General features: G+C 54.4%; 1 protein-coding gene across 3 annotated transcripts in view; it reads right to left on the bottom strand.

Annotated features, from left to right (window-relative positions):
- Positions 290-26,046, bottom strand: part of ADGRG1 (adhesion G protein-coupled receptor G1) — a 44,811-nt gene continuing 19,054 nt past the window's right edge. For 2 of the 3 annotated variants that reach the window (XM_005692028.3, XM_013971025.2), the window contains exons 2-14: positions 14,285-14,378; positions 13,299-13,721; positions 11,577-11,709; positions 10,893-11,040; positions 10,338-10,469; positions 9,773-9,889; positions 9,513-9,558; positions 9,149-9,252; positions 8,301-8,419; positions 6,001-6,269; positions 4,594-4,702; positions 3,288-3,556; positions 290-1,733 (exon numbers count right to left, since the gene is read on the bottom strand). In XM_005692028.3, the coding sequence (XP_005692085.2) occupies positions 1,603-1,733; positions 3,288-3,556; positions 4,594-4,702; positions 6,001-6,269; positions 8,301-8,419; positions 9,149-9,252; positions 9,513-9,558; positions 9,773-9,889; positions 10,338-10,469; positions 10,893-11,040; positions 11,577-11,709; positions 13,299-13,721; positions 14,285-14,372 (2,088 nt within the window). In that variant the 5' untranslated portion in view covers positions 14,373-14,378 and the 3' untranslated portion in view covers positions 290-1,602. Of the gene's footprint in view, positions 1,734-3,287; positions 3,557-4,593; positions 4,703-6,000; positions 6,270-8,300; positions 8,420-9,148; positions 9,253-9,512; positions 9,559-9,772; positions 9,890-10,337; positions 10,470-10,892; positions 11,041-11,576; positions 11,710-13,298; positions 13,722-14,284; positions 14,379-23,405; positions 23,583-26,046 lie in introns of those variants that run through there. The other variant, XM_018062045.1, reaches the window with a different exon arrangement.

The raw sequence follows: 26,046 nt of genomic DNA, 5'->3' as shown, positions 1-26,046 counted from the left end.
CTCATTCTTGCAAGGTGGTGATTGGCTCAAGCTAAGTAGCAGCTGCACCCTCAACGTGAGGCTCATAACCTTCAGTTCCCCACTGACCCCACCACTTGCCACTGCCTCCCCAGTGCTGACACCCAGTTGCCATTTCTCCTCCCCCTTGCCCTGATAACATTTCTAGTAGATTTCTTTTACACATGCCGTCTTCTCCTGTTCACGTTTCTCTATTGTGTCCCCTGCCCCACCCCCATCAGTGACTCTTACTAGAAGCACAGAACAAAGTTCAGGAGGAAACGCCCCAAAATGTTTGCATTTGTTGGTTAGGTGACAACAACTGACTTTTATTTCCTTCTGTGCACTCTTCTACAGCTTCGAAATTCTCTACAATGAACACATACTTCTTTTTAATATCAAAAGACAAATGGACTGGTAATTACAAAGGAAATCCTCCCCATCTTTGAGTCTGAGAGCCAGGTCAAATGTTGCTCTCCTGCAGGAAGTCTTCCTGGAATCCCAGGGAGGAGTGATGGCTCCCCCAACCCTGTGCCTGCAGCTCTAAGAGTTCTCGTGTTTGTGCATGGTTCCCACACTAGACTGAGAACTCACAACGGGGAACGAGCTCGTCTGGCCATTCGTGTCCAACAGAATTAACTGTGAGTGGCTGCGGTGTGATCAAAACTGCCTGCAGGGGGCGCTAAGGGGCACATCAGGCTCTACCAGCATCATCAGGGGAGGCGTGTCTCAGTCTTTGGAGGGCTAGGGTGGATTTTTGACTGCGATGTCCCATAGTTCGTGAGGCAAGAGGGCTTCGGGAGAAGCTGTGGGCCCCTGTGAGGTGTGGGCTTGGCAGTGGTGAGCAAGGGTGATGCAGCGTTGGAGAGGCCCAGATGGAAAGATGAACCTAGCCCAGCCCAGAAATGTTTCTACTAAGCCTGAGTCAGGGGCAGGCAAAGGCCCACACAGTAAATAAAGGTTTACAGCAGGCACCAGGCAGCTCTTGGGAACCACTGCCCAAAGTCCAGGGTTGGAATCAGGGCCCCTGGGGCTGTGAGTGGAAGGCTAGGGAGGTCCTAGGAGAGGAAGGGAGGAGCAGGAAGGGAGAGGGAAGGCTGGGGAGGCTGACAAAGGGGGAGGGCCCTGGGCTCAGAGGTAGGGAAGCTGTGCTTTTCTGGGGGTCTGGCTCAAAGCTCTGCCTCGACTCATTTTCCCTGCGTGCCATCCTTAGGTTAAAATGCCTGGGGCTACAGAGTACCCTTGTGGTGATCACCAGAGACAGGGCGAGGGCACAGGACCAAGGGTGCCGCCAGCCTCCCAGGTTCAAGTCCCGCAGACTCCCAACCCCCAGCTACAAGGGCCGGTCCAGTGGTGGTGCATTAAGACCAGCCTTCAGTCCCACTTCTGGGCCCCCTGAGATGGACCCAAGAGGCAAGTAGTCAGAAGGCCCAGCCTGGGAATTTCTGGCTGCCATGGCAACAGCCCCATCCCTCCAAGGTCCTCCGGCCTTCTCAAGTCTTCAGCTGGCCCACCAAGGGCCGGGCCTGGCTGCAGGGGCCGAAGGCAGCAGTGAAGAAAGACAGGTGACTCTGCTTCTTCACAGTGGCGGGGTGCGCTGGCAGCCTAGATGCGGCTGGACGAGGTGCTGCCTGAGCTGATGGGGAGCCTGGCACTGTCCGAGTTGCTCTTCAGAGGGGAGGGCCCACCCTGGGCCTGCAGGCGCATGGACCAGTACCAGAGGAAAATGAGGAAGCCTGTGGGGGTAGCAAGGGGGTACAGGGCTCAGAGGCTGGGGGCAGCCCCCCCAATACCACTCCCTTCCACTCTGACCCATGTCTGCCCACACTCCCCTCACAGACTCAATCCCAGGAGTACCGACTCTGCGCCAGGCACTGGGCAACACTCTGTGTATCATCTCACTTTAGTCTCTCCAGGTCCCTTGAGACCAGGCCTCGTTATTACCATTCTGTTTTACAAACAGGGAGACTGAGGCCCAGGGAGATAAGGGGCTTGGCTGAGCCAGGAGTCCAGCAGCAGTGGTCAGGCTCTTAAGTACCAGGTGATGTTATTTCTCCCCAAATAATACTACTGTGATTAAGCAATAGCTCAGTAAATGCGTGAATTGATCGGCATCCTTACAGAGTCCCCTTCACTTCACAGATAAGAAAACAAAGGCTCACCTCCCTCACACCATTGCACAGGAACTCCATGAAGACTTTGCTTTCCCTGTTTTCCTGCCCAAGCCCTCCTCCCTACCCAACGTAGTGAAAAACAAAGGTGTGTGTGTGTGTGTGATGTTGGGGGGTGAGGGCAGAGGGGTGCAGGCAGAGCAGGAACAGACCCTCATGGCATCAAGCCAGGGCCCCACGATCCAGCCCCCCTGCTCCTCCCCCCTCACCTCCTCCCCATCTGCCCCCAAGCTCACTACCCCTTACGCAGCTCCTCCTCAGGGTTCCTCCAACACACACCCTACTTCTGGCCTCAGGACCTTTGCTCATGCTTCTCCCTCTGCCTGGAGCGCTCCAGCCCTAGAGCAGATCTCCTCAGCCTCTAAGGAGCACCTGGGCATCTATAACAAGGAGCACTCTGACTCAGCAGGCCTGGGGCGGGCCAGAGGCGGCGTCTGCAGTAAGCTCCTGATGCTGCTGCTGCTGCTGCTGGTCCGAGAAACACCCTTGGAGTGATGGGACCCTTGATCTCTCCGTGGGTGGAGAGATCCACCTTTGTTTTTCACCGTGCTGGGTAGGAGGAGGACTAGCGCAGGAAAACAGGGAAGGCGAGGCCTCCATGGGGTCCCCGTGCAATGGGGGTGGGGCGTGAGGGAGGTGAAGTGAAGGCTACCCTGGATCCATGGCTGGATCCTTCTGTTGTCTCCGGATGTCTCCTAAATGGAGGGGCCTCCCCCTCCAAGTGTCCCCCAGCAGGCTCAGACTGTCTATCACCTTGCCCGCTATTACTTCCTTCCTCTCCCAGATGCCGTTTGATGCCTGTGGCCCTCGGTCTTCGGGGCCACACTGGGTCTTCCCCACTAGAGATGAGCTCTGCGGAGCAAGACTCTTGCCTGGCTAGTTCACAGCTGGAGCACCAGGGCTTAAACATAGAGCCTACACAGAGTAGGTACTCATCAGTACCTACTGTACAAACAGAGACTCGTCAACTGTGGCCCAGTGGCCCCCACTTTATGAACGGGAAGGTTGAGGCCCAGAGAAGGGGAGGCTTCAGGTCATCTGGGTCATCTCATCCGTGGCCTGTTCTCTATGTATGGGCACCCTTCCTCGGCCAGGGTCTGGGGTCTTCTCCACACCTACCTTGGAAGGAGGTGATGATGCTGAAGAAGTAGAGGACGACAAGCTGGAAGGTGCCAGAAGCAAAGGAGAAGAAGACCAAGGCCCAGGGCAGGCCAAGGACCAGACTGAGGCCCAGCAGGGTCAGCACGTGGGGCCACTTCTGGGCATGTGGGCGTAGCCGCAGGATCTGCACCACCATGGTGCCCAGCATGGCCGTGTTGAACAGAAACACCAGGCTGAAGAGGCCCAGGTTGGTGACATGGCTGACCAAGGAGTCCCGGATCCAGCACCTATGGGCAAGCGTACAAAGTCTCAGGGCAAGGCTGGGCTCACATGGTGCTTCCTGGGCCGAGGGCAAGCACCATGGTGAGCCCCAGTTACAGGGCAGTTACTTTAGACACGACTCATTCAAGGGCCAAAAAGTCACTCTTCTTCCAACTATCCTATATTCCTTCTCTACAGTCAAGAGAAAGGCTCAGTTTGGAGCTAATGTGTTTTTAACACTTTTAACACTTGCTAGTCTCCCTTTTCAAAAAGAGTCAGAATTAGGATCACCAATTTCATCAAGAATTTAGTTGCAGGGTTATCTTGTTCCTTTCATGACTTTTCACTGTTTATGACAAGTAATGCTTATTTCCCATTTATGTGTAATATGACTTAAAAAATACTTTTAACAAGCCAGAAGATTTAAAGAAAAAAATCAAACAATAATAATACGGATGATACAGGTAAGGCAAAAATCACAAGATTATGATGCAAAAAACTGAAATTTTTAAAACACTGAAGGAATGGAAAGGATTCCTTCCTAGCCTAGGGCTTAGGAGCTCTGGATTCTACTCTAGGTTCCGAGGGACTCACAGGCCAGGCCACCACCAGCCTGGGTGAATTAGCTGAATGTAGGACTGGATTTCAGCCCCATTCATCTCCTGGTTGGGTACCTTTGGGCAGGGTGGTGTGGATCCCTGCCTTCTCTGGGTCTCAGTCTTTCCATCTTTCCATGGGGAGGGAGACAGAAGTGTGCAGCAAAGGAACATGCTAGAGGTTCATCTGCTCCAGCTCAGACAGCACACACAAGCTGGGAAACTGAGGCCCAGAGAGGGGCCAGGACCTGCGCAAAGTTATCTGGCAAGTGAGTGGCAGATCCAGGCCTGTCCTCACCCTCCTGGAGAGAAGCATCACTCTTAGCCCAGAGCTCCAGCCAAGGCCAGGCCAGTACCTCCAGCACCTGTCACCAGAGAGTCTCCTGGTCAGTGCGACCTGGGCCCAGGCTGCTCTGACTTCTGTGCCATGAGGACCACACTCCTGCCCCCACTGTACAGCTACTCACATGGAAGGGTAGATGACGCTCTCAGGGGTCTTGTGCACAGCAAGGATGATGTGACCATAGTTGTTCACGTCCACCAGCGCCACCAGCATCACCAGGAAAGCGGGGAAGCCTGTGGACAGCAACGCAGGGAGCTCCGTCTCCCACCTTCCCAGGTCTGCCCTCCCCTTCCCTCTGGTGAGCCCTCCTCCTCTCACGTGCCCTCCGAGACCTGTGCTCCCAGAGCCCAGCCAGCTCCACCTGGGGCAAGTCCTCCAAGCTTGGACCCTCCTTCTCTATTCCAGTTCTGCTTTCCCAAGTCGTGTCCACCTCTTGTGACCCCACAGACTGTAGCCTGCCAGGCTCTTCTCTCCATGGGATTTCCCAGGCAAGAATACTGGAGTGGGTTGCCATTTCTTTCTCCAGGGGATCTTCCTGACCCAGAGATTGAACCTGGGTCTTTTGCATTGCAGGCAGATTTTTTACCCACTGAGCTATGAAGGGAAGCTCCTGGTTTCCCAGAGGGGGGCCTATCTCCCCTAACCTAACCCCTGCTTCTCGCCATCCTGGAAGGCCTTGAGGGAAAGGGCCAGCAGGTCCCTGCTGGGGGGCTGGATGTCACAGGAGAAAGGGAAGAAGCAGACATTGGTGGGGTGGAGAAGAGCTCAATGGGGGACATCTAGAGTTATGCTCCAGTGGGATGTCTATTCTGGGCCTTGACTCTGTCCATGAGGTAGAGACTGAGAGCTCCCTGGAAGGGGTTGCCCACCACTAAACACCTGGATTTTGACGAACAGCCAACTCTGAAGGAATTTCATATAGATCGATGATGAGAACCAAAAAGGAGCCAAATGAAAAATATGGGAGAAGCAGCAAGCTGGGATCAGGGACATGTGGAGGTCGATGGGCCTGTGCAGTGATCAAAAGGACTTGTGTGTGCCTCTAGGCCTTGGGTCTGACAAAAGAGAGGCCGCGCTGTAGGTGAACTGGGTTGCTATTGGCTAAGAACAAATGCCAGAGCCATTGGGAATCTGTTATCTGAGGTTCATCGGGATGCACAGTCTGGGCCACCACCAGCCTAGACGCATTATGTGGGGCTGGATTACAGCCCCAGTCATCCACAACTGGGAGCCTTTGAGCAGTGCCCAACCTGCACATCCGCACATGGCGGCTCTGTCTGCAAACCCTACCTGTAAAACAGAGATGAAGAGAATATGTAAGCATTTACTGGAGACAGGGCTCATCACCTCATCCTCCTAAAGAGGACCTTGATCCAGCCAAGGTAAAGAACCCCTGAGGATGGGTGATTGAAGGAAGCAGTGAGGGAATAATTGTAGGTGGAGAAGTGGGACAAAGTGCCCACCTTTTGTCAAAGGCCAAGAGGAAGAGGCCAGTCTGGGGGGAACCCACAAACCCCCTCCACTAACTTACCCCAGCCCACGATGCTCAGCTTGAGCAGGTAGCCTGGGACATAGGTGCCGAAGACCTCAACCACAAGTCGGTAGAGGTTGTAGCCCTCGAGGCCCATCCAGGAGAGGCAGGCGAGCAGAGAGAAGTGCAGGAAGATGGCGCTGGCACGGCAGGCAGCCTCGGAGCCTGTCAAGGCCACCGGCTCACTGAGCAGGAAGCTCACGTCCAGCAGGAAGACGGCCAGCAGCAGATTCATGTGCACCTTGATGGTGTAATCCCTAGACTTCCTCCTGCACAGGTTGGGGGGTGGGCAGACAGGCCCACTCTGGTGGTCAGTGTGGGAAGGCAGGGAGGTGGGAGGGCCTGCGCCCACCCCTCCTTCTCCAGGCAGCCTTCCCAGACTACACACACACACACACACACACACACGCCTCCTATCCTACTCTTGTGGCTGCAGCCAGGCTCTTGCCCACCTGTCCCTCTGCACCTACCCTGTATCCAGCACCCACAGGCTCGGGCACTGTGTGTGCATTGAACAGCAGCCTCAGCTAGGCATAGATGATCCAATCAACACAGACACGACCATCAACCAGATGCTCCCAAAGTCAGAAGGGAAAGACCAGAATTTTTGCCCTTTTGGAGAATCCATGCCACCCATGTTCCATGTCTGTCTGCACAACTGTACCTCTCTGAGCACAGGCTGTGTGCGCCTGTGCCCTTGAGTCTGCGTGTGTGCCTGCCCTGCCCCCATCCTGAGATACTATGTGGTCCAGGGCACTGTCAGCCTTTCTGCCCCCAGTGTGCCCTGCCTGGCACCACCCACTGCCTGTCCCAGAGGGTGCAGAAGAACACCTGCCATCCTGGATTTCCACGCCTGCCGTGCCCCTAACACAAGGCACCACAATTGGCTGGCCCCACCCCCTCACCCTCAGTTTACTCATCTGTGAAGTGGGAGGACTGGCACCCCTTAAGGGTGCGATGAGGGTTACACTGAAATAAAGCACCCAGCACAGATAAGATGCTCAGTCCCGAAGGGTTCCCGTCCCTGTGTTCGGGGGCACTTTTGTGATCAGTGGGTAAGTGCTGGGCTGGCCCTCTACTAAGCCTGCCAGCCGTCTCTCTTCAACACCGACTCCAGCCCACAGCGTGCGCATCTGTGACCATGCCTGCCCACGGCTGCACCCTCCCCTCCTCCCCACGAGGACAGTGAGCACACTCCCAGTGCCACTCCAGAACTGAGGCTGTCTCCCCTCTACCGCAATGGCTCCAGGCCCCAACTGCAGACGGACTCCAGTTTAGGCCAAGCCAGCTCTGACAATCCAGACCCCACACACAAGCCTGTCTGAGGGTGGGGGAGGCATTCTTCACTCTGCTAGAGGTGACCTCTTCTCTCCTCAGGCACCCAAACGACTAGGGTGACAGGTTCCTCCATGGAGCCAGGAGGCCGGGCCTCAAAACAGACACCAGGGAATGCGGGCTGGGGAGAACCCTGGAGGCTCTGCCTGTCCACAGAGGCCACTGCCAGACAGCTCAGTAACGGGCCTTGTGGGCCTGGAGCCTGCCAGCTTCGGTTCAAGCCTGCTTTTGCCACTTCCATGCTGTGTGATCTCAGTCAGGTCACTTACCCTCTCTGAGCACTCTTTCATAGGACCCTTGTGAGGATGAACCTAGTTCATGTATATAAAGCACTTAGAACAGGGTGTGCCCATGGCTGATTCATGTCAATGCATGGCAAAAACCACTACAATATTGTAAAGTAATTAGTCTCCAATTAAAAAAAATAAATTTTTTAAAAAAGAAAAAAATTGTACTAAAAAATTTGCAAATCTTTGAGTAGCCTTTAAGCAAATAAAGTATTGAAATGCATTTAAAATAGAGGGAAACAATGGGATTTTTAAAATAAAGGAATGTATTCTATATGCTCAAAAAAAAAAAAAAGAACAGGGTGTGGCATGTGGGAAGCTTGATGTAATTGTTCACCATTATCATCACCAGCATCATCATATCACTGTATGCGCCCAGTGGAATCACATCTGGTCCTTCAAAGACAGGCATCTAGATTCTTACGTCAACTCGCCTGATTTTAAATATTGGCAGCTAACATAAGCTGTCAGTGCGATGTTACCCAAACATCACAGATCTGAGGAGGGAAGGTCAGCTGAACCTCCCAGGGCTCCCACAAACCACACACACACACACACACGTCAGGGTCAGTCAGGCCTGTCTCCAGGGTGGGTCTCCCTGACTGTGTGGTCCCAGCTCGGGGGCTGGGAATGGAGGCCCTCCCGTCTTCCCCTTTCCCTCTCAGCCTCAGGCCCTACCTGGAGCAGAGGTAGGCGGCAATGGTGAGGACGCAGGCCAGGGCGGAGAGGACGCAGCCCACGTAGGAGAGGAGACTCAGGTAGTGCTTGTGCACGGCGTCCACCTCCACGGAGGCGACCTGCGCCACAGGACAGGTCGGGGTTGGCCTCTGTGCTGAGGCTGTGCCCACATGGGGCTAACCCGTGGTCCCTGGAGGACCTTGGGCATCTGTGAGCCACTCTTGCCCCCCCAGCGGAGCAGAGTGGGGTCCCATGAGTGCAGTTTTTCACCACATTCTCATATGGATCCCCGTCCCCACCAAGGTCCAGCGGCCTCCACCAGAGAACCCCTTTTCTGTCCTGGCACTATGTTTCTAGAACACTCAACCCAGAAATAAGTCTCCTGGGAGGGAGTGAGCTCCTGATACCCAGAGAGCACCAGAGGACCACTCTGGTCCCTCGGATGCTGGGTCCTAAAATTCTGGGAGAATGAATGTAGGACACAGAGATCTTGGGGGAGGTACTGAAGTCCACCACAAGGGTCTCTGCATTGGGCCTCAGCATCCCCTGGAAGGTTCTATAGAAACACAGTCCTGCCCCCACCCGAGCCCTTTAGAATCAGAATCCAGGTTAGGACCAGGAACCCGCGTTTGTATCAGGCACCCAAATTGGGGGATAAAGAGCAAGAACTTCAGAGACCTTTTACTTACTACTAGCTGTGTGACCTTGAGTAAACTGCCTAACCTCTCTGAGCCGCAGTTTCCTTATCGATAAAATGGGACAACAACAGGAGTCAGCTTGAGGCTTGTGAGGAATGAATGCCGTATGTGTGAGAAGCGGCAGCAATGGGGCAGGAGGGGGTCATGTACCATCAGTACTGCAAAGTAGGTCAGGTGGTTGCAGCGGCAGGACGTCTGTGTCTCTCTCCTGATGGTCTCACACCCCGCATCGCTCCAGCTCCCCGGGCTGCTCGCTGAGGAAGGGCCAGCATGAGGCTCTGAGACCAAGCTCAGCACCCCCACTGTCATCCCTAGTACCCCACAAATGCATGACTGCATCCCCCTTCTGAGCTTTTGCTTCCCTCAGCAGGTCCCTAACCTGCCATCACTCTTTCTTCAAAGCCACCTTCCTCCAGGAAGCCCTCTTTGATTAACTCCATGTACCTCACCCTCTAGGACCCCCCACTACCTGCCTCCAGGTCCCTGCCCAGCTCAGAGCCCCCTCCACACTCACATGTCAGGTCTTCAACCCAGAATACACACTGCAGAGTCACGTTCTTCTGTAGGGACAAGAAAGAAGCGGGGGGGGTGCCTGTGGCAGTCTGCTCCTTCCCCGCCGGGCTGAGGGAGCCAGTGCCAGGGCTCCACTCTATTTTGACCTGACTGGCCAGGGCCCTCAGCCAGTCAATCAGTTTTCTTTCAGAAAAGAGGAGGGATTTGAGCACATGGGCAAACAGGGACCCTTGTCCCCTGGGTTGCTTGGCTCACACTCACCGGCTGTGGCTGGTGCTGGAAGGTGAGCACCACGGGCTCCGAGAGGTTGGCTACTTTGGTGTTCTGCACAACAATACCCAAGACCTTCTCTCCCAAGACCTGGCTAGAATTCTTGTCCTAGATATATGGGGTATGGAGGAGAGGGGAGGGACAGGGCTCAGGACTGAGAAGAAGAGTACACTCTTGTCTCTGCCCAGTACACTGCTCCCAGATTTTGAGTCTCCCTCAGGAAGCAGTTCTTGCATGGGTAGTCATTTACACCATAGTAAGAATAACACTATTTAGACCTTTCCCAGCATGGCAACCCACTCCAGTACTCTTGCCTAGAGAATCCCAGGGACAGAGGAGCCTGTTGGGCTGCAGTCAATGGGGTTGCACAGAGTCAAACATGACTGACATGACTTAGCAGCAGCAGCAGCTCTAAATGTCATGCACGTTGCCATCTGATTTCTGACTTTACAAAGACTTTTGGAGGAGAGGACTACCTTCCATGCCTACCTTCCATCTCTCTGTCAGACAGAAGCTGCTTTCCCCAAGGGAAGGCACAAGGACAACCACCCCGTACCTGGAACAGAGCTTGGCTGCTGAAGTCCACCAAGAGGAGTCTCTTCTCAGCTTCCTGCCTCTTGCCCTTGGTCTTCTGGAAGAGCACGCCAGGCAGCAGCACTGAGTACTCCAGGATCTCGCTCTGCTCCTCCTGCAGACCAGAGGACCCGCTGGGGCTCAGCCAGAAGTGGACCTCCAGGTCCCCGCCATGTCCCCCCAGCATATGCCTTCCTGCACACTGCCATCTCTAAGCCTACCTCCTTCACGAAGCCAGGCCAGACTCACAACAACCCTGCTCACTCCTCCTTTCCTTGGCACCAGTGCTGGCTAGGGAGTCTTGTGGTTAGAGCCCAGGGGATAAGGGCCTGGGAGAATCATGTTTATTCTGGTGTCTGGGTGTCAGACACTGACCCTGCCTATAGCCCCTTGGTGTGCTGGGCAATATGAAGGGTCAGGGGGTGAGGGGAAGGGTAGGGGGGTGAGGGGAAAGGTGAGGGGGTAGGAGGTGTGGGGAGGGAGCGCTTGCAGCCTCTACATCTGCTTCCTGCCTTGGCTACCAATCCTGACCCCTGACCTCCCGCCGGGAATGGATGTGCAGGTCCTGCGGGCTGAAGGCGGGCTGGAGCTTCCACACTGTGGCGTTGACCCGCTCCTCCTCGAAGGACACAGCATCCCCTGTGAAGTTCACAGAGGCCAGCTTCGACTCTAGGCTCTGCAGCTGCCTGGAAGCACAGGGGAGAGAGGAGATGATTGCTGGGGGTGAGGGGTGGATCCAGGTAGTCCAGCAGGCAGGAAGATGGAGGGAGCAGAGAGGCGACTCAGGCTGATACACAGGAAAGAGTGTGGGGCCCAACAGAATGACCTGCGGGGGTGATGCGGAGGAAACTGGGGCCTCAGCGCAAACAGGAAAGGAGCGGGGTGGGGTCCTATCCTCAGACTCAGCCACCAGGCTCTCGGTCCAGTTCTGCCTGGACCGACCCACTTTGTGCTGCTGGGCAGCCCTACCCAGCAGTCAGCCTCAGTCTGCTGAGCTGTAAAATGGGTCAATCCTTTTTCCTTATTGGTGGAGAGGAGGGCTTGGGTGCTGGTAAGAGAGACTTTTTTTCTGACTCCGGCAGGAGCGGGGGCTTGGCCTGTGGGACCGAATCGAGATGGAGACCAAGGGGAGGTCGCCACGGTCTCCCACTCCAAATCCCTGCCTTGCCCGGGTCTGGAGAAGCCTCCTCCTTACCCCTATATGCTGCAGACCCACACTTACTGGCCCATGGGGGTGAAGGGGGGCCTCCTTGAGGTCCTCTGGGGATGCTTCAGAAACTGGCTGAGCCGCTGGAGGTCCCTTTTCAGCTCACATACGTCCACCGAGGCATTGTGGGAGGCCTTGTTGGGCGGATCTGGGGGAGAGGGACGGACAGACTCACCAAAGGCTGTTGAATGAGGTTCCACACTCAGGCCACACTCATCACACTCTCAGTTACTCCCCCGGTGACTCTGACAGCTTCTGTCCCCATTTTATAGAACAGGAAACTGAGGCTCCAGGTAGCGGGGTAGACTCCCTCAGGTCACTCAGAGATGTAGCCAGCCAGACGGGGCTCTGTCATACGGAGCTCCCAGAAACTCCAGCCCCAGGAGAGTGGGCTAGACCACCCTTACCCCTACCCCAGGCATCCTTCTGACCACACAGAGGGAGCTGGGAGGGCCAGTTCCCCAGGACCAGCCAGGCCTCCTTCAGGAGGAGCTGGGGGGTGGGGGGCTTCTGTGGTGGCTCCAGGGCCTCCACCCGGGCTGCCCTGCATCCAAGGGCTGCAGACTCAGGCATCTCCAGGGGTTAGACGGAACTCTGATGAAGTCGGCAGATGGAAATAGGGACATAGCGGGAGAGGGCAGGCCCTATGCCATCAAATAAGGCAGGCCCTGTGGTCACATCTGAATTTTTAAGGCAGAAAGCCTGATTTTTCAGTCATTTGAAAACTCTGGCTCATGTTTTCCAAAAACTCACTACAGACCAAGTAAGACCAGGCCAGATCTCCTCTGCAGGAGGCCAATTTACAGCTGTTCCTGACTTTGCCCTAAACCCTCCCAGGTTGGGGCAGAATCCCGGCCTGGGGCGGGGACCCCCATCTACCTGCCCCTGCCTGCCCCAGCTCTGGCCCCTCCATCCCTCCCCCCTCCATCCCTCTCCCCACCCCACCCCCCACCACCCCTTAGCATTTCCATAGGCCTGGAGATGCTAACATATTCAAAGCCCTGTGCCCCCTCTCTTGGGAGCCCTGCCCCAAACTGGAGCTGCCTGAAAGGAACCAGAATCAGGGAAGTCCTGGACCCCAGGTAAAGCCTCCAGCTCCTTCTGGTCAGCCCCTCCTCCCTGCCTCCACTCTGCACTGAATAGAAGGCAGTGGCCAGGCCACACCTGTCACATCTCAGCCAGAAGACTCAGCCTGCACACCTCACTGTCGGCCTCTAGCCTTGCCACTTCCTGACCTTTGACCTCTCTTCCTGTCTCCCGGCCCCAAGCCAATCAGCTGCTGGGTTCAAATCTGGCTCCCTCTCTCACTCGTTACTCTTGCAACTTTGTGCCTCTCTGAGCCTCAGTTTCTCTTCTGTGAAATGGGGATAAACAGTCTAGATGAGGCTAACGAAACAGAATTTTTCCTCCGGCTCCTGACCTCTAGTTCCGTCTCTCCGTTCTCTCTGCTCCCACCCTGTTCATCTCTTATCTTCCTTTACCTGGACCTACACTGCAGTCACAGGGTGGGACTTCACCCCTCCTCCCTCACCCCTGTCTTCCCACGAACACACCTTGCATCACAATCTTCCACTCCTCAGACACCTTCCCTGAGTCCCCACTGCCTGTGAACAGAGTCCCCCCATGATAGGCAGCCCAGCCTGCTTTAAGCCCCCTGCCCCCAGCCCCCGTGCACTTTGCTTTTCCAGTTTCCAGGCCTTGGACCAAACCCTTCCTGCTGTCTGGAAGTCGCCTTACTGTGGAAGGAGAAGATGAAGCTGGCCGCACTGGGCAGACTCGTGTTCTGGGGGCTCCACCAGGAGCTGACTGAGGTGGCAAACAGTGGGGGCCCCGGGGCCAGGGTCTCCTCCTGATGCCGGAAGCACAGGAGGTCAAGGGCTTGGTCACTCAGCAGGAAGTCTTTCCTGCCGTAGCGGAGATGCAATCTCCCTGCGTGGCGGTTCCAGTAGAGGCAGAAGTGGTAGAGGCCCATGCGGTGAGGGAATGGCCAAGAAGCCGGGTGGACTCCAGGGAAGGGGGCGTGGATGGTGAGGGCCTCCTCAGAGTTCCTGATGGAGATGTGGAGCTGGGTCGCCTGCTTATAATGAAGGCTGCTGTTCTGCGTCTGGTTCCGCTGGCCGCAGAAGCGGAAGTCTTCCCGGGGGCCCCCGCCACGGGCACCTGAAGGGGCAGAGACTGCAGGTAAGACTCTGGGCTGGAGGCAGGCCCTGGGCCCAGAACGCAGCAACCTGGTGCCTGGGACCCAGACACATTCCAAGGACCTACTTCAAAGGGTCTCCAAAAATATGAATCTACCCTGCTCCAAGATGGTTGGCTTAAAAACAGGAAAAGAACAAACTCAAAATCAGTTAAAAAAAAAAAGAAAGAAAGAAAAGGAAAAATTTTCAAAGGTAAAATAATATTTTAAATAGCAATAAAATATTTCACGAGGCCATACCTGCTACAGATAGCAGCGCAGGCTGTGCACTGCACAAGGGTGCTCTGGCTGCAGGGGTGGGTGGGGCCAAAACCCACCCCAAGCTGTGTACTGGGCGGCGGGGGGCGGGGGGGGGCTGCATTTGACAGGATGAAGGGGAGACTCTATCTTTTTTCCAAGGTACTGTCTACTTGCTATGCTGTATTTGTAGGCGTGTGCCTGCCCAAAAGGGTTAGTGGATGTGCTAGTCCTTAACACAAGGATGGCATTTTAACAGAAGTCCCAAGGCACCTCCAGGAAAACCTACCTGGAACCAGGAAGAGACCCAGCAGGAACAATGGCATCTGCAGCAGCACCTGGGCAGTCATCTTCCTCCCCCAGGGCACCTGAGACATCACTGCCTGAAAGAGGCCAGGAGTGTTAGCCGAGGTCCTGACTCCCAGGGTGATTGCCAGCCCTACAGAGGGACAAACCAGGGTAGTATGGACGTGGGATGCGAGGCAGGGAGGCATGTGTGGAAACAGTCCGTGGACCTCCCCCAGAGCTGCCAGGAGCAGAGTATCAGGAGGCAGTGGCTGAAAGAAGACACACAGATGACCAATAGGCATGTGAAAAGATGCTCCGCATTGCTAATTACTAGAGAAATTAAAGTCAAAACTACAATGAGGTGTCTCACACAGGTCAGAATGGCCATCATTAAAAAGCCTACAAATAGCAAATCCTGGGCAAGGTGTGAAGAAAAGGGAACCCTCCTATACTGTTGGTGGCAATGTAAACTGGTGCAGCCACTATGGAGAACAGTGTGGAGGTTCCTCAGAAAATTAAAAACAGAGTTGTCATATAATCCAGCAATCCCACTCCTGGGCATATACCTGGACAAAACTATAATTCAAAAAGATATATGCACCCCTAGGTTCATAGCAGCACCATTCACAATAGCCAAAACGTGGAAACAACCTATTCTTCCATCAGCAGAAGAATGAGTAAAGATGCGGTACATACATGCAGTGAAAGCCTACTTGGCCGTAAGAAAGAGTGAAATCATGCTCCCTGCAGCAACATGAACGGACTAAAGATGATCACACCAAGCGGAGCCAGTCACAGAAAGTCCAGGACAGTATGACATCAGTTATACGTGAGATCTACACCATGCCACCAGTGAACACATCTACAAGGCAAAACCAGACTCACAGACATAGAGAACAGACTTGTGATTGCCCAGAGTAGGGGGGTGGGGGAGGGATAGACGGGGAGCTTGGGGTGAGCTGATACAAACTATTACATACAGAATGCATGAAAAGCAAGGTCCTACTGTATAGCACAGCGAACTATATTCAATATCCTGTGATCAACCATAATGGAAAAGAATATGAAAAGAATATATAAGTACTGTATAACGGAATCACTTTGCTATAAGAAGAAATTAACACAATGTTGTAAATCAACTATTCTTCAATAAAATAAATTTAAAAATTAAAAGAAAAAAAGGCAGTGACTGAATTCAAGTCCCAGCTCCACCTCTGGCTTGCTGCATAACCCTGTGTAAGTCAGGGAAAACAGGACTAATAATAGTACCTCCCTTCCAAACCCAGCAGTGATGGGGTAATCAGGGTAGCATCACTAGGAACCACCCCACCCTGCCTCCTCCGGGCCTTCAGAAGGCAAGGAAAAGGACGTTCTCAGGGCTCTCCTCCAAGAACCTCACCATAATGACCCCTAAGACCCAGCTCAGAGGACACCTTCTTCAGGAAGTCTTCCTCAACCCCCTCTACAGTCGGTCCTCAACTCCTTTGGTTCCCGCCTCCAGCCAGGGTCTCCTGTTACCAGCTCTGGAAGGTACAGGACAGTGCACCCCTCCTCCACAGGGAGCTCCTGATCCATCTCTGTGCACAGGCCCGTGTTCACAGAGGTTACTGGGCAGCCGGGCCGCAGGGGTATTGGAGTGAAGGACCAGTGCGGTCACAGCGCCTTCTACAGGGGCTGGAGGAGAGAGGCACTTCCTGGTATGGCCACCAGGGGGCGCTCCCAAGGCAGCTGGAAAGGCAGAGGGACGTCCCAGTTTGGCAGGGAGAAATAGTATGGTCCAAGCTGGGGAGGATCCAGGTCCCCTCAGCCCTCTCCTGGTGTAGAATGGGTCACTCCCCCAGCCTCTGTTAGCTGAGTACCCACTATCTGCCAGCCTGTGTTGACCAGGCCTCCTCACCCCTACATCTATGCTAATCCTCATTCCAACCCTGTGAAATAGGCCCTACCATTTGACCCATTTCACAGATAGGGAACCTGAGATCCAAGGAATTAAATGGCTTGCCCATTTAATTGTTCCAGAGGCCAAGGGCTTTCCTGCCTGATCAGGACTGTAGTGCCTGGCAGGGAACCTCCGTTCCTGGTACTCACAGAGAGATGCCGGGTGGCTTGGCCCACCCCACGGCCATCTGGCCCAGTGACTGAGCTGGGTGCAGTCATGAACAGACACCCCAATCCTGTGGGGAGCTGCATATGTCTGTGGTGACAGATGCAGTCATCTGCTACAAGCCAGACAAAAGGAAGCCTGGCATCCATGGGGCATGTGAGGACTTTTGGGGGAACCCAGGAGGGCTTCCAGGAGGAAGTCACTTTTAGATGGACTATTTGAGGGCAGCATTAAATGAAGGGGTGGCCCAGACAGGAATTCACTGAACAGACCTGGCCCCCTCAAGCCAGTCTCCAGTATCCCAACATATGTAACGGAACCCTAATTTCTTGGGTCTGGTCAGTCTAATCGTTGGTCAGCTGGGTTCCTCACCCTGCCCTGGTGACATCGCAAGACCCCAGAGAAGGAAGTGGAAGTCTTTGAGGGAATGGTTGCTATTTCCTAAATCGTGATTTTTAAGGTTTCACTCTGCATCCTCTCTGAGCATTTTGGTTCCTTTTGGGTTTTGGTGTTTTTGTTTTTTATTTTTAGGGGGAGTGAAGGATTTATTACTTGAAGTAAGGAGAACACCGAGGATCTTTCTAAAGCAGTGTCTCCCATTTGGACTCCTTTTGAAACTGTCGCTCTAGAACAGTGGAGGGAAACCCAGCATCTGGGGACAGAAGTATGCCTCTGCTGGACCCCTTCTCTTTCCTCCTCCTTTCTGCCAGTCCCTATCACTGTCTATACCTGATCCCCAATACAAACCACATCTCCTCCAGGCAACTCCCTAACCCCTATTTGACTTTCGTTTTATACCTGCGAACTCAGAGTTCACAGATCACTTTGCAAATATGGCCCCAGTTCTTCATTATGGTATTTGCATTCAAAGCCCAGAGAGGGCCAGTGATTTCCTGACCTTACACAGCAAGCAAGGATGGAGCTGGCTAGAATCCAAGTATCTCTCTGGCCCACTGACTTTAAAAGTGAGTTACCAAAAAAAAAAAAAAGTGAATTACTACTATCAGTAAACAGTGCCTAGGACAGGGCAGAGTCATCTGTTTTCATTTATCTTCCTGGGCTGATCTCTTCGAGAACAAAAAAGCAGAAAAGAGGGAATGAGGTTCCCATCACCAGAGGGATACAAGTGAGGCTGCATTTGTGAAATGCCATGATTCCAACAGACAGGGGTCAAGGCATGCTCTGACACTCCTGGTCATCCCCACTCTACCCTGGTTGCTTGAACAGCCACTCCAGGGTGAACAACTCTAGCCTTAGAGACTTTCTTGGAATTTGAGGGGGAGGGACTGCCTGGTTTCCTTTAACCCATCCTTAGTAGAGTAGACTCTGGAGCCAGACTGGGTTTAAATATCAATTCCTCTACTCAATGGCCATGTGTCTCTGGACTAGTTACTCACCTTCTCTGGGCCTCACTTTTGTCATCTGTAAATAGGTGTAAAAATCAAGACTATCGCGAAGGTCATTGTGAGAATTAGATGAATTGGTATCTATAGAGGATTTAGAGCAGGAACACGCTCAAGGCAGGTGCCATAGGTGTTGGCTCAGTGCCTCTGCATCCTTCCTGACCAGCTCACGCCTGCCCCTCACCCAGCCCCCTGGGCCCGTCACCGGTCCCCACTCCTACATCTTCCCTCTCAGCCTCCACGTCACCCCCTCGTGGGCCCCAGCTCAACTTCCAAAGCACCTCAACCGGAAATTCTTCGAGCATGAAATTTCCTTTCTGGGAAGACTGAAACCCCACCCAGAAAACTTCCCACCTCACAGTACGGACATGAGCCGGTCCCCAGAAGCCTCCGAGGGAAAGGAGGGCTGGACGGGGGCACCATCTACACTCTCATGAGATCCTCAGAGCCACCCTGTGAGGCTGGTCCTGCTGTTTTGCCATTTTACAGATCAGAAAACTGAGACTAGGGCAGTGGATGTTGTAAGCTTCCCCACCGGTGGAGCTAAGACACGGACCTCAGTGTCATTCCAGAGAACTCCTTGGAGAGCTGGAGCCAATAGTTTCTAGAGATTCTTGCTCCTCTGGTTTGGGGAGACCCCCAAACAAAAGGAGAGAGAAATGGTGGGTGGGTGGCAGCCAAGACCACAGGCTGTGCAGATAACTCCAGCCTGGGAGAGAGAATTTAGGGGGCCGAGTCCCCAGTAGAGGCCCCTCCCCCACCAGCCCCTTCTAGAGCAGCTGCCCTTGACCTCGGGCCTTCCGTAAACACACGCAGAGAACAAAACAATCTGGCCCAGTTTGACACAATGGGGGCCACAATCACAGAGTCCCCAGGGATCAAGGCAGAGCAGAGGGGCCAGGGCTCATCTAAGCTAAGACTCCCGGCTGCCCATCTCTCGAGCTGGCTGGGCCCAGGAGGAGATGCCCCAGCTCCAGTGCAGGCCCAGCCCTGCCCATCCTCACGGTGGGGGAGAGGGTAATGGGCAGGGGACTTATGGCTCACTTTCTCCCCTGAGGCCTGACTCACTTCCTCTGCCATCCGTTTAGAGCCACGGGTCACTGCTGGCCCAGTCCAGGCCCCTGGAAAACCCATTTCCTCAGAGGACAGAGGTGGAAGTTGAGTGGACAGGACCTTGGTGGCTCTGGGGTTAACCCTTCCCAGGCAGGCGCCTCCCCAGGAAGATGACCTAGGCCCCCAGGCATTCTCCTGCCAGTAACACACGCGTGGACCGCAGGCTTATCCATCCCCCGACTAGCCTCTTTGCCTGGATCGCCTCCCTCTTTCCATGACCCAACTCATCTTCCTAAACTCAGTGAAGACACGCCCTCCCCTTGAAGCTTTCCCTAACTGCCATCAGAATTAACTTCTGTGTTCTGATGTGGTGGGGAAGGGGGCAGTCCACAGCCTATGCTCAACCCTATATGCCCACCTTTGCCACAAGGAGTTCACATCAGAGGTGCCCAAACCCACGATGGGTCAGAAACACCCCAGGAAGTTCACTGAAATGCATTATCACAGATCCCTCCACACTGACATTCAGTATCTCTGAAAATAGCACAAAAGATTTTTTTCTTCATTCAGCAAATCAGAAGTAGCGGGGAATTTTTACCCAGTAGCTGCTATGAGCTTGATGGGTTTTTTCCCAATTTTTTTTCCTTTTTTTTCTTTTGCCAGGAGAGCAGTAGCATTAGGATGAAAACACGTGCACACATACATACAGGGTACTGTCAGGGATACATAAACGTTTTGTGATAGAATATATGTGAGGGGCTTAGCGGTAAAGAACCCACCTGCCACACAGAAGATGGGGCAGGAGCCTCGGGCTGGATCCCTGAGTTGGGAAGATTCCCTGGAGAAGGAAATGGCAGCCCACTCTAGTATTCTTCCCTGGGAAATCCCAGGGACAGAGGAGCTTGGTGGGCTACAGTCCGTGGGGTCCCAAAAGAGCTGCACTGAGTGACTAAACAATAACGGAGTGTGAGGGGCAGATGCTCCAGGTCTGGTGTGGGGCTTGGGAGTCCAGCTTGACCAGGCAGCCCGTTGACCAACACTCTGCGGGCATAGAACCACTGGCTTACAAGGCTGGGATACCATCAGGGGCCCTGTCTTACAGAGTCAGAGGTGGGTGGGGCCCGGCCCCAGATCACTTGGGTGGTAAATGGTTCGCTCTGGACGGGAGCCAGGGCAGCTTGCCTCCCCCGTGGCGTCTCGTCTCCACCTCAGTGGTGGTGAGGATGAATCACAGTCCTGGGTGGCTCACCTAGCATTTATCAGGGTGCCTGGGACCTTTAAGCACAGCTGGGAGCAGGGGTGTGTGTGGGGAGGGGAGCCCCTGCCCCAGCGGGTCTCCAGGTGTGAGCCTGGTCCTGCCCTCCTGCAGGGAGAGCCAGCAGTGGGAAGACCCAGCCCAGCTTCCCAGCTCCAGCCCTCATCTTCAGCTGCTGGTCAGGGTCGGGGACGGTGGGGACAACAGACGGGGGACAACATGGAGATGCTGGCTCCCCCTCCCCCAGCCCTGGACAGAGGGCCTTAGGAGAGAAGGGTTTGGCCAAGAGAGGGGTGGGTGAGCATGAAGTCCTTGAGGGAAGGACACATGAGGTGTGCGTGCTCTTGTGTGCGGGTGTGTAGGGGAGCGAGGAGGGACGTTAGAGCAGAGCAGAGGGGGTGGGGTGGGGGGCTGAGAGGACCCTCCACCAGCCCTTTCCAAACTCTCATAAACGCAGTCTAACTTAGAAACACCATGTACCCGACAAACAAAGGCAGCGCCCCCACCAGACCCCGGTGGGACCCCTGACCATACCTCACTCTCAGCCAGGCCCCCAGCCCCTCAGCAGAGCCTGGGGCTCCAGGGGGCACTGCTTGCAAACATGGAGCCCGTCTCTCCCCGCCCTCAGTCACAGGCTGGGGGACTGAAGCCCAAGCTAGGTGGCCACACAGAACTCCCCCCAGGAAGGGTGTTCTGGCCTGGCCAGGGAAAACAGAGTGACTTCAGGTTCCAGGAATTTTTCTACAATTAAAAAGAATAAAAATTAAGCTAGCTGCCTGCCTCCCGGAGGCCGGCGGGTGCCAAGGCCTTGCCGGCTCACTGCCCAGGATGAGTCCCACGTTCTGGAGCACTGCCCCACCAGCGTGGGCCCTGCCGCCCCATGGCTTCTGTCCAGCAGGTCCCCGGGCCACGGCTCCCTCCGCATGCCCAGACGAGCCCCGGCCCTGGGGGGAGACCGAGGAAGGGCAGGAGAGGGGCACCTGCGCAGATGAGAGGACGCCGGGTTCCCCCGAGAGCCCGTTATCCAGAGCCACCCACCCTGCCACCTGCTTTATCTGCAATCAGAGTGTTTGCTCAAGAGGCCTCAGAGGCCAGCACACCATCACGAGAGATGAGCCTGGGCTTGAGTGTTCCCTCCTCCAAACCTCTGCACACACCGGTCCTCCCCCCTGGATGCCAACCTTGTGCCATATCTGTAAAGGTCTAACTTAGAAACGCCATGTACTTGACAAACAAAGGAGGTGCCCCCACCAGACCCCAGTGGGGTCCCGGACCATACACTGGCCTTCAGCCTCCACATCCTCCCCCGACTGCCCTGCACTCCAGCCTCGCAGTGCCTGGCAGAACAGCAGACCACGAGTGGGAATAAACAGAGGTCTAGCTGGCACAGCAAAAGGGAGCTGGAATCCAAGAAGGGGAGCAGGAGATGACAGTTCCCATTTAGCGATCACTCACTTGGTGCCCAAAACTGCGCAAGGCACTTTTCACAAATGGTCGTTCAATCCCACCTTAACTCTATAAAGCAAATACTATTATTGCCCCAACGTAAAAAGGAAATGGAAATCCAAAAAGGCTAAGTGATGCCCAGGCAAGTAAGTAGCCAAGCCAGGATTCAGACTTTAGTCCACCAAACCTCAAAGCCCGTGATTTCAGCCATTACGGTCACCAGAGCCCCTTCCTTCCCTTCTCTGGAACTATCTCCCTGACTTTACCATGAGGTAACTTTGCCAAGCACTTCCTAAGAAGCTGTGTGTGTTTAGTCACTTAGTCATGTCTGACTCTTTGCAAGCTCATGGACTGTAGCCCATCAGGCTCCTCTGTCCGTGGGATTCTCCAGGCAAGAACACTGGAGTGGGTTGCCATTCCTTTCTCCAGAGGATGGATCTTCCTGACCCAGGGATCGAACCCAGGTCTCCTGTACTGCAAGCAGATTTTTTACTATATGAGCGACAGGGAAGTTCCTCCCTAAGAAGCACTAGTTCCCAAGCTAGAGAAATACTGCAGGTCCTACTTGGTCATATGAATTAACATATCAAAGGCTCTGATAAGTCCTGCAGAAAGAAAATCCACAGAGCTTGGTTGGGCTTAGTTTCCCAGCCCAGTGTGATGGTGCGAGCTTTTTTTTTTTTTTTTTTTTGCAGAACACCTGTTACCAATGTGAAACGAGGAGCGCTCGGAAATCTTGACACCACGCAGATAAGAAAACTGTCAGCATTCTCCCTCCCAGCCTCCAGCTGCCTCCCCTCCCCTCCCCTCTGAGCTGTCCCAAAGGCCATTAACTAGCAGGAGATGGGCTACAGGAGCCATTTAGGCTGTGATGTTCCCCAGGGCGACTCATCACCATCTTTGACACTTCCAGGCCAGAGGTCCTGGGGGAACCTGGGGTAATGGCAGCCCCATCGCACCTCCCTTTGGCCGGCAGCACCAGCTCTTGGAGAAAGGGGCAGTGCCAGCCGTGTTTCTGGATTGCCATTAAAGTCAACCGCAGTCACCTCAAGCAGTAGACACTTGGAATGCTGAGACTGAAAGGGAATGAGGGAGGAGCAGAGAGAGAAAAAGAAAGAGAGAAAAGTGATGGGGAGGCAAGAGCTTTCAGAAGCTGAGAATCACAACCTTTTTGGAATCGGAGTGAGGATGGAAAAAATCTAGAACCTCAGAGAAGGGGAGGGATTAGGAAGGTCTGGGTCTGGCCCAGTTTAGGGGTGGTGTTCAGACAGCAGGACCTGTCATGAGCAGTCCTGGGACAGTGGCCCCAGCCCTGAACAGCTCCATGCCCCTGGGGCAGCCTGCAACCCACATGCAGGGCTCCCCACAGCCCTCCCCACAAGGAGCAGCTGAAGCTGGGCCTCAGGGCCCTCGCCAGTCAGCACCTGCCCAGGGAATGCACCCTCCCAGAGTGGGGGTGGCAGGAGTTAGACACACGTGTGTGTTAATCGCTCAGTCACATCCCACTCTTTGGAACACCACGGACTGTAGCCTGCCAGGCTCCTCTGTCCATGGGATTTCCTAGGCAAGAATACTAGAGTGGGTTGCCATTCCCTTCTCCAGGGTATCTTCCTAACCCAGGGATTGAACCTGGGTCTCCTGCATTGCAGGCAGATTCTTTACCACCTGAGACATCAGAGAAGCCCATAGGGTCCTGAACTAGCGCCACACCTACCTGGTCCTAGGACCTTTGTAGCACCCAGTCCCCTCTTTGGGCCTCAGCTTCCTCCTCTACTGAGGAGGTGACAAGATCCCTGTCCCCCCGTCTGTCTTCTTCATAGACCAGAGCCCCGGGTTGCTTCTAGGGAAGGGAAGGGCTTACCTCCCGGCTGACAGCGAGCGGACAGGAAAACAGCGCTGGCCATCTCATCCTCCTGCCCAGCCTGTCTTCCCTCTCAAACCACAGACGGACCTCAGCCGTCTGGCTGCAGTTTCCCTTCTGCATCTGTGTTCCCAAACTGGCCAAGGCCAGGCATACAAGGTCAGCCCAGTTACCTCCCTGTTCATTTTTTGGGGGCTGTGTTTCAGTTCTTTGGGGACTTGGCAGAACGCCCACCTTTGGAGCATAGGACCCCTTAGCATTCCCAAGGTCAGCTGCCAGCCCTCCCTTTCTTTTCTCCTCCTCCGGGTCCCAGATCCCTGGCTGAGGGGCAAGCCGGACACACAGCCAGGCATCCTCCCCGACAGGAGCTGGAGGCCAGGGTGAGCCTGAGGTTCCAGCTCCCTCCAGGGAAGGTCGGTGGAGGCACAGACTAGGATCCCATCCCAGCTCACTGAGCACACAGCGCCACCCTACCTGGTCCTCCACTACTGTTTGCATACCCCCACGGGCAGGGTGCTCACCACCTCCAGCCACACAGCTAGCATTAAATGAAGCTCTCTGAAGATGCAAGACTTGATTCTAAGCTCTCCACCCAAAGGAGCACATTTAATCCTCCCCCAAATCTGAGACAAATACCATTCTGCCCATTTAACAAATAAGGAAACAGAGGCCCTGAAGATCAGGTTGGCTGCTGGAGATCACACGGCTTGAGGTCCAGCATCGGGGCCTGGCTCCAGAACGCAGGCTCTCGATTTTGCAGTCCGTTTCTGCTTGACATTACCTGTTAGAAAGGGCTTCTCTTTAAAATTCCCAGTAAAAGATGCTTCCAGAAATGTGTTTCCTTGGGATTAGCTGAAACCCTTCCTCTGAAGACACCCTGGTCCTGGAGGCTGTGAAGACCCCCTCCCAGCAACACACTTGCTCTCTGTCCTCCGCAGGCTCTGGACACCCACTCCCAGCTCTGGCAGAGGCTTGTCTTCGATGACAGGGGTACAGTCCGTAAACTGAAATTGAATTTTTGCTGGAGTGTGGCTGAGGGAAGGAGTGTGGGGTATGAGGCCCTTACCCACAGCCACTTCCTTGTCACTCTGGGCTGCTGTCTGTTTCACTGACCAATTCCCCTCGGAGTCGTATCTGAACCCCTGGTGTCACTGACACCCAGCCCCAACCCCACCCTCCCCATCAGCTAAGCTTTCAGTTTAGGGAGGAAGGGTGTTTGGGGGGATGGGAGGGAGAGGCAGAGGGAGTAGAAGACGATACAGGGGAGAGGGATGGTGGGGAAGGCGGACAAGGAAAAGGGGAGAGATGAGAAGTGGGGGTGGGGTTTGGGGAGCGAGAGTCAGCGGGATGGAGAGAGAGGGCAAGAATCATACCTGGATTTCTCCTTCACGCCGTCAAGTGGATTATCAATACATAAAGCGTGTGAATGAGTGGGCTAAGGGCTTGCCTTGTTTGCAGGCTGCAGCCTGCTGAGGCAGTAGGTCAGCTTCTTCCCAGTCCAAGAGGCCAGAGGGGCACTTTGAAGCTGAACTACCCCAGCTCCAGCTCCCGCCCCTTCACCAGAGCCTCAAACAAAGCAGCGGGAAGATGGGCTGCAAGCCCCAGCCGACAGCCCAGGGAAAGGGGCGCAGGTGACAGCAACCCCTGGCAACCGTTGCCCTGGCAACCGTTGGCAGCTGCAGTGACTACTACGTCACCACCCAACTCCAACCCAGCACAGCGCAGTTCCCCTAACTTGTCCTGTGCCCATATCCCCTTACTCAGATGCTGGCCAGGCATGGAACAGGCAGGAAGAAGGGCGGAGTTTAGTACACTAAGTTATGGGGCACACTGGGGAACACCTAAGTTCATCAACATTTACTTTAAATCTTTTTAGAACACTAGTGAGGTCTACCCTTGTGATCAAAAAATGTCTGCTATCAGCTATATTTGCCCATGAGGCTGCCAGCTTGTGGCCTTGGCTTGATCCCCCTGGATACCCATCTAATCCCCACCACTGGGTTCCAAGAGAACAGAATGTGTACAATACTTCTCTGGAAATGTCTTAGAGGAGTGCCTCCTCCAGGAAGCCTTCCCAGATAGCCATAGCACACCAGGAATCTTTCTCCTGAAATAGCCCTGGAGTCAGAGGTTCCCCCTGGCTTTCCTCCAGTGCACCCTGGGGGCCAAGAGTGGGTCCTTTTTGTGCCTTAGAGTAAGTACCTGTTTGGGGAGGGACGAGAACAGAGGCAAAGCTTCTGAAAGCCTGCATATGTGCCAGGCACTCCACTGGGCATTTTGGAAATTCATTTCCACCACTCTAAAGTTTAGCCCTATTGAACCCATCTTACAGATGGAATGACAGAGGCTCAGGCACATGATGTGACCTGTTCAAGGCCACCTAACTGGTAAGAGAGGTGTATGGAATTCAAACCATGATCTCCTCTGAGGCATGAAGACATCAAACCCAATGTCCATCTGATGCTTGATTAATCCCACCCCCATCCAATGTATATCCAGACTTTATTTGATTGCCTCCATTGACGGGGGCTCACTTCATTTCAAGAGGACACATCTCTTTGACCTCTGAAAAGTCTTTCATAGCCATTGAGTTAAAGGCAAAAGGACATCAAAGCCATGGGATGGCCTCTGTGTGCCATAC

The sequence above is a fragment of the Capra hircus genome, chromosome 18 (genome assembly GCF_001704415.2).
Source record: "Capra hircus breed San Clemente chromosome 18, ASM170441v1, whole genome shotgun sequence".
Lineage (NCBI taxonomy): Eukaryota > Metazoa > Chordata > Mammalia > Artiodactyla > Bovidae > Capra > Capra hircus.
The sequence above is the reverse complement of the archived record's forward strand: the minus strand, read 5'-3'. Positions and strand labels throughout refer to the sequence as shown.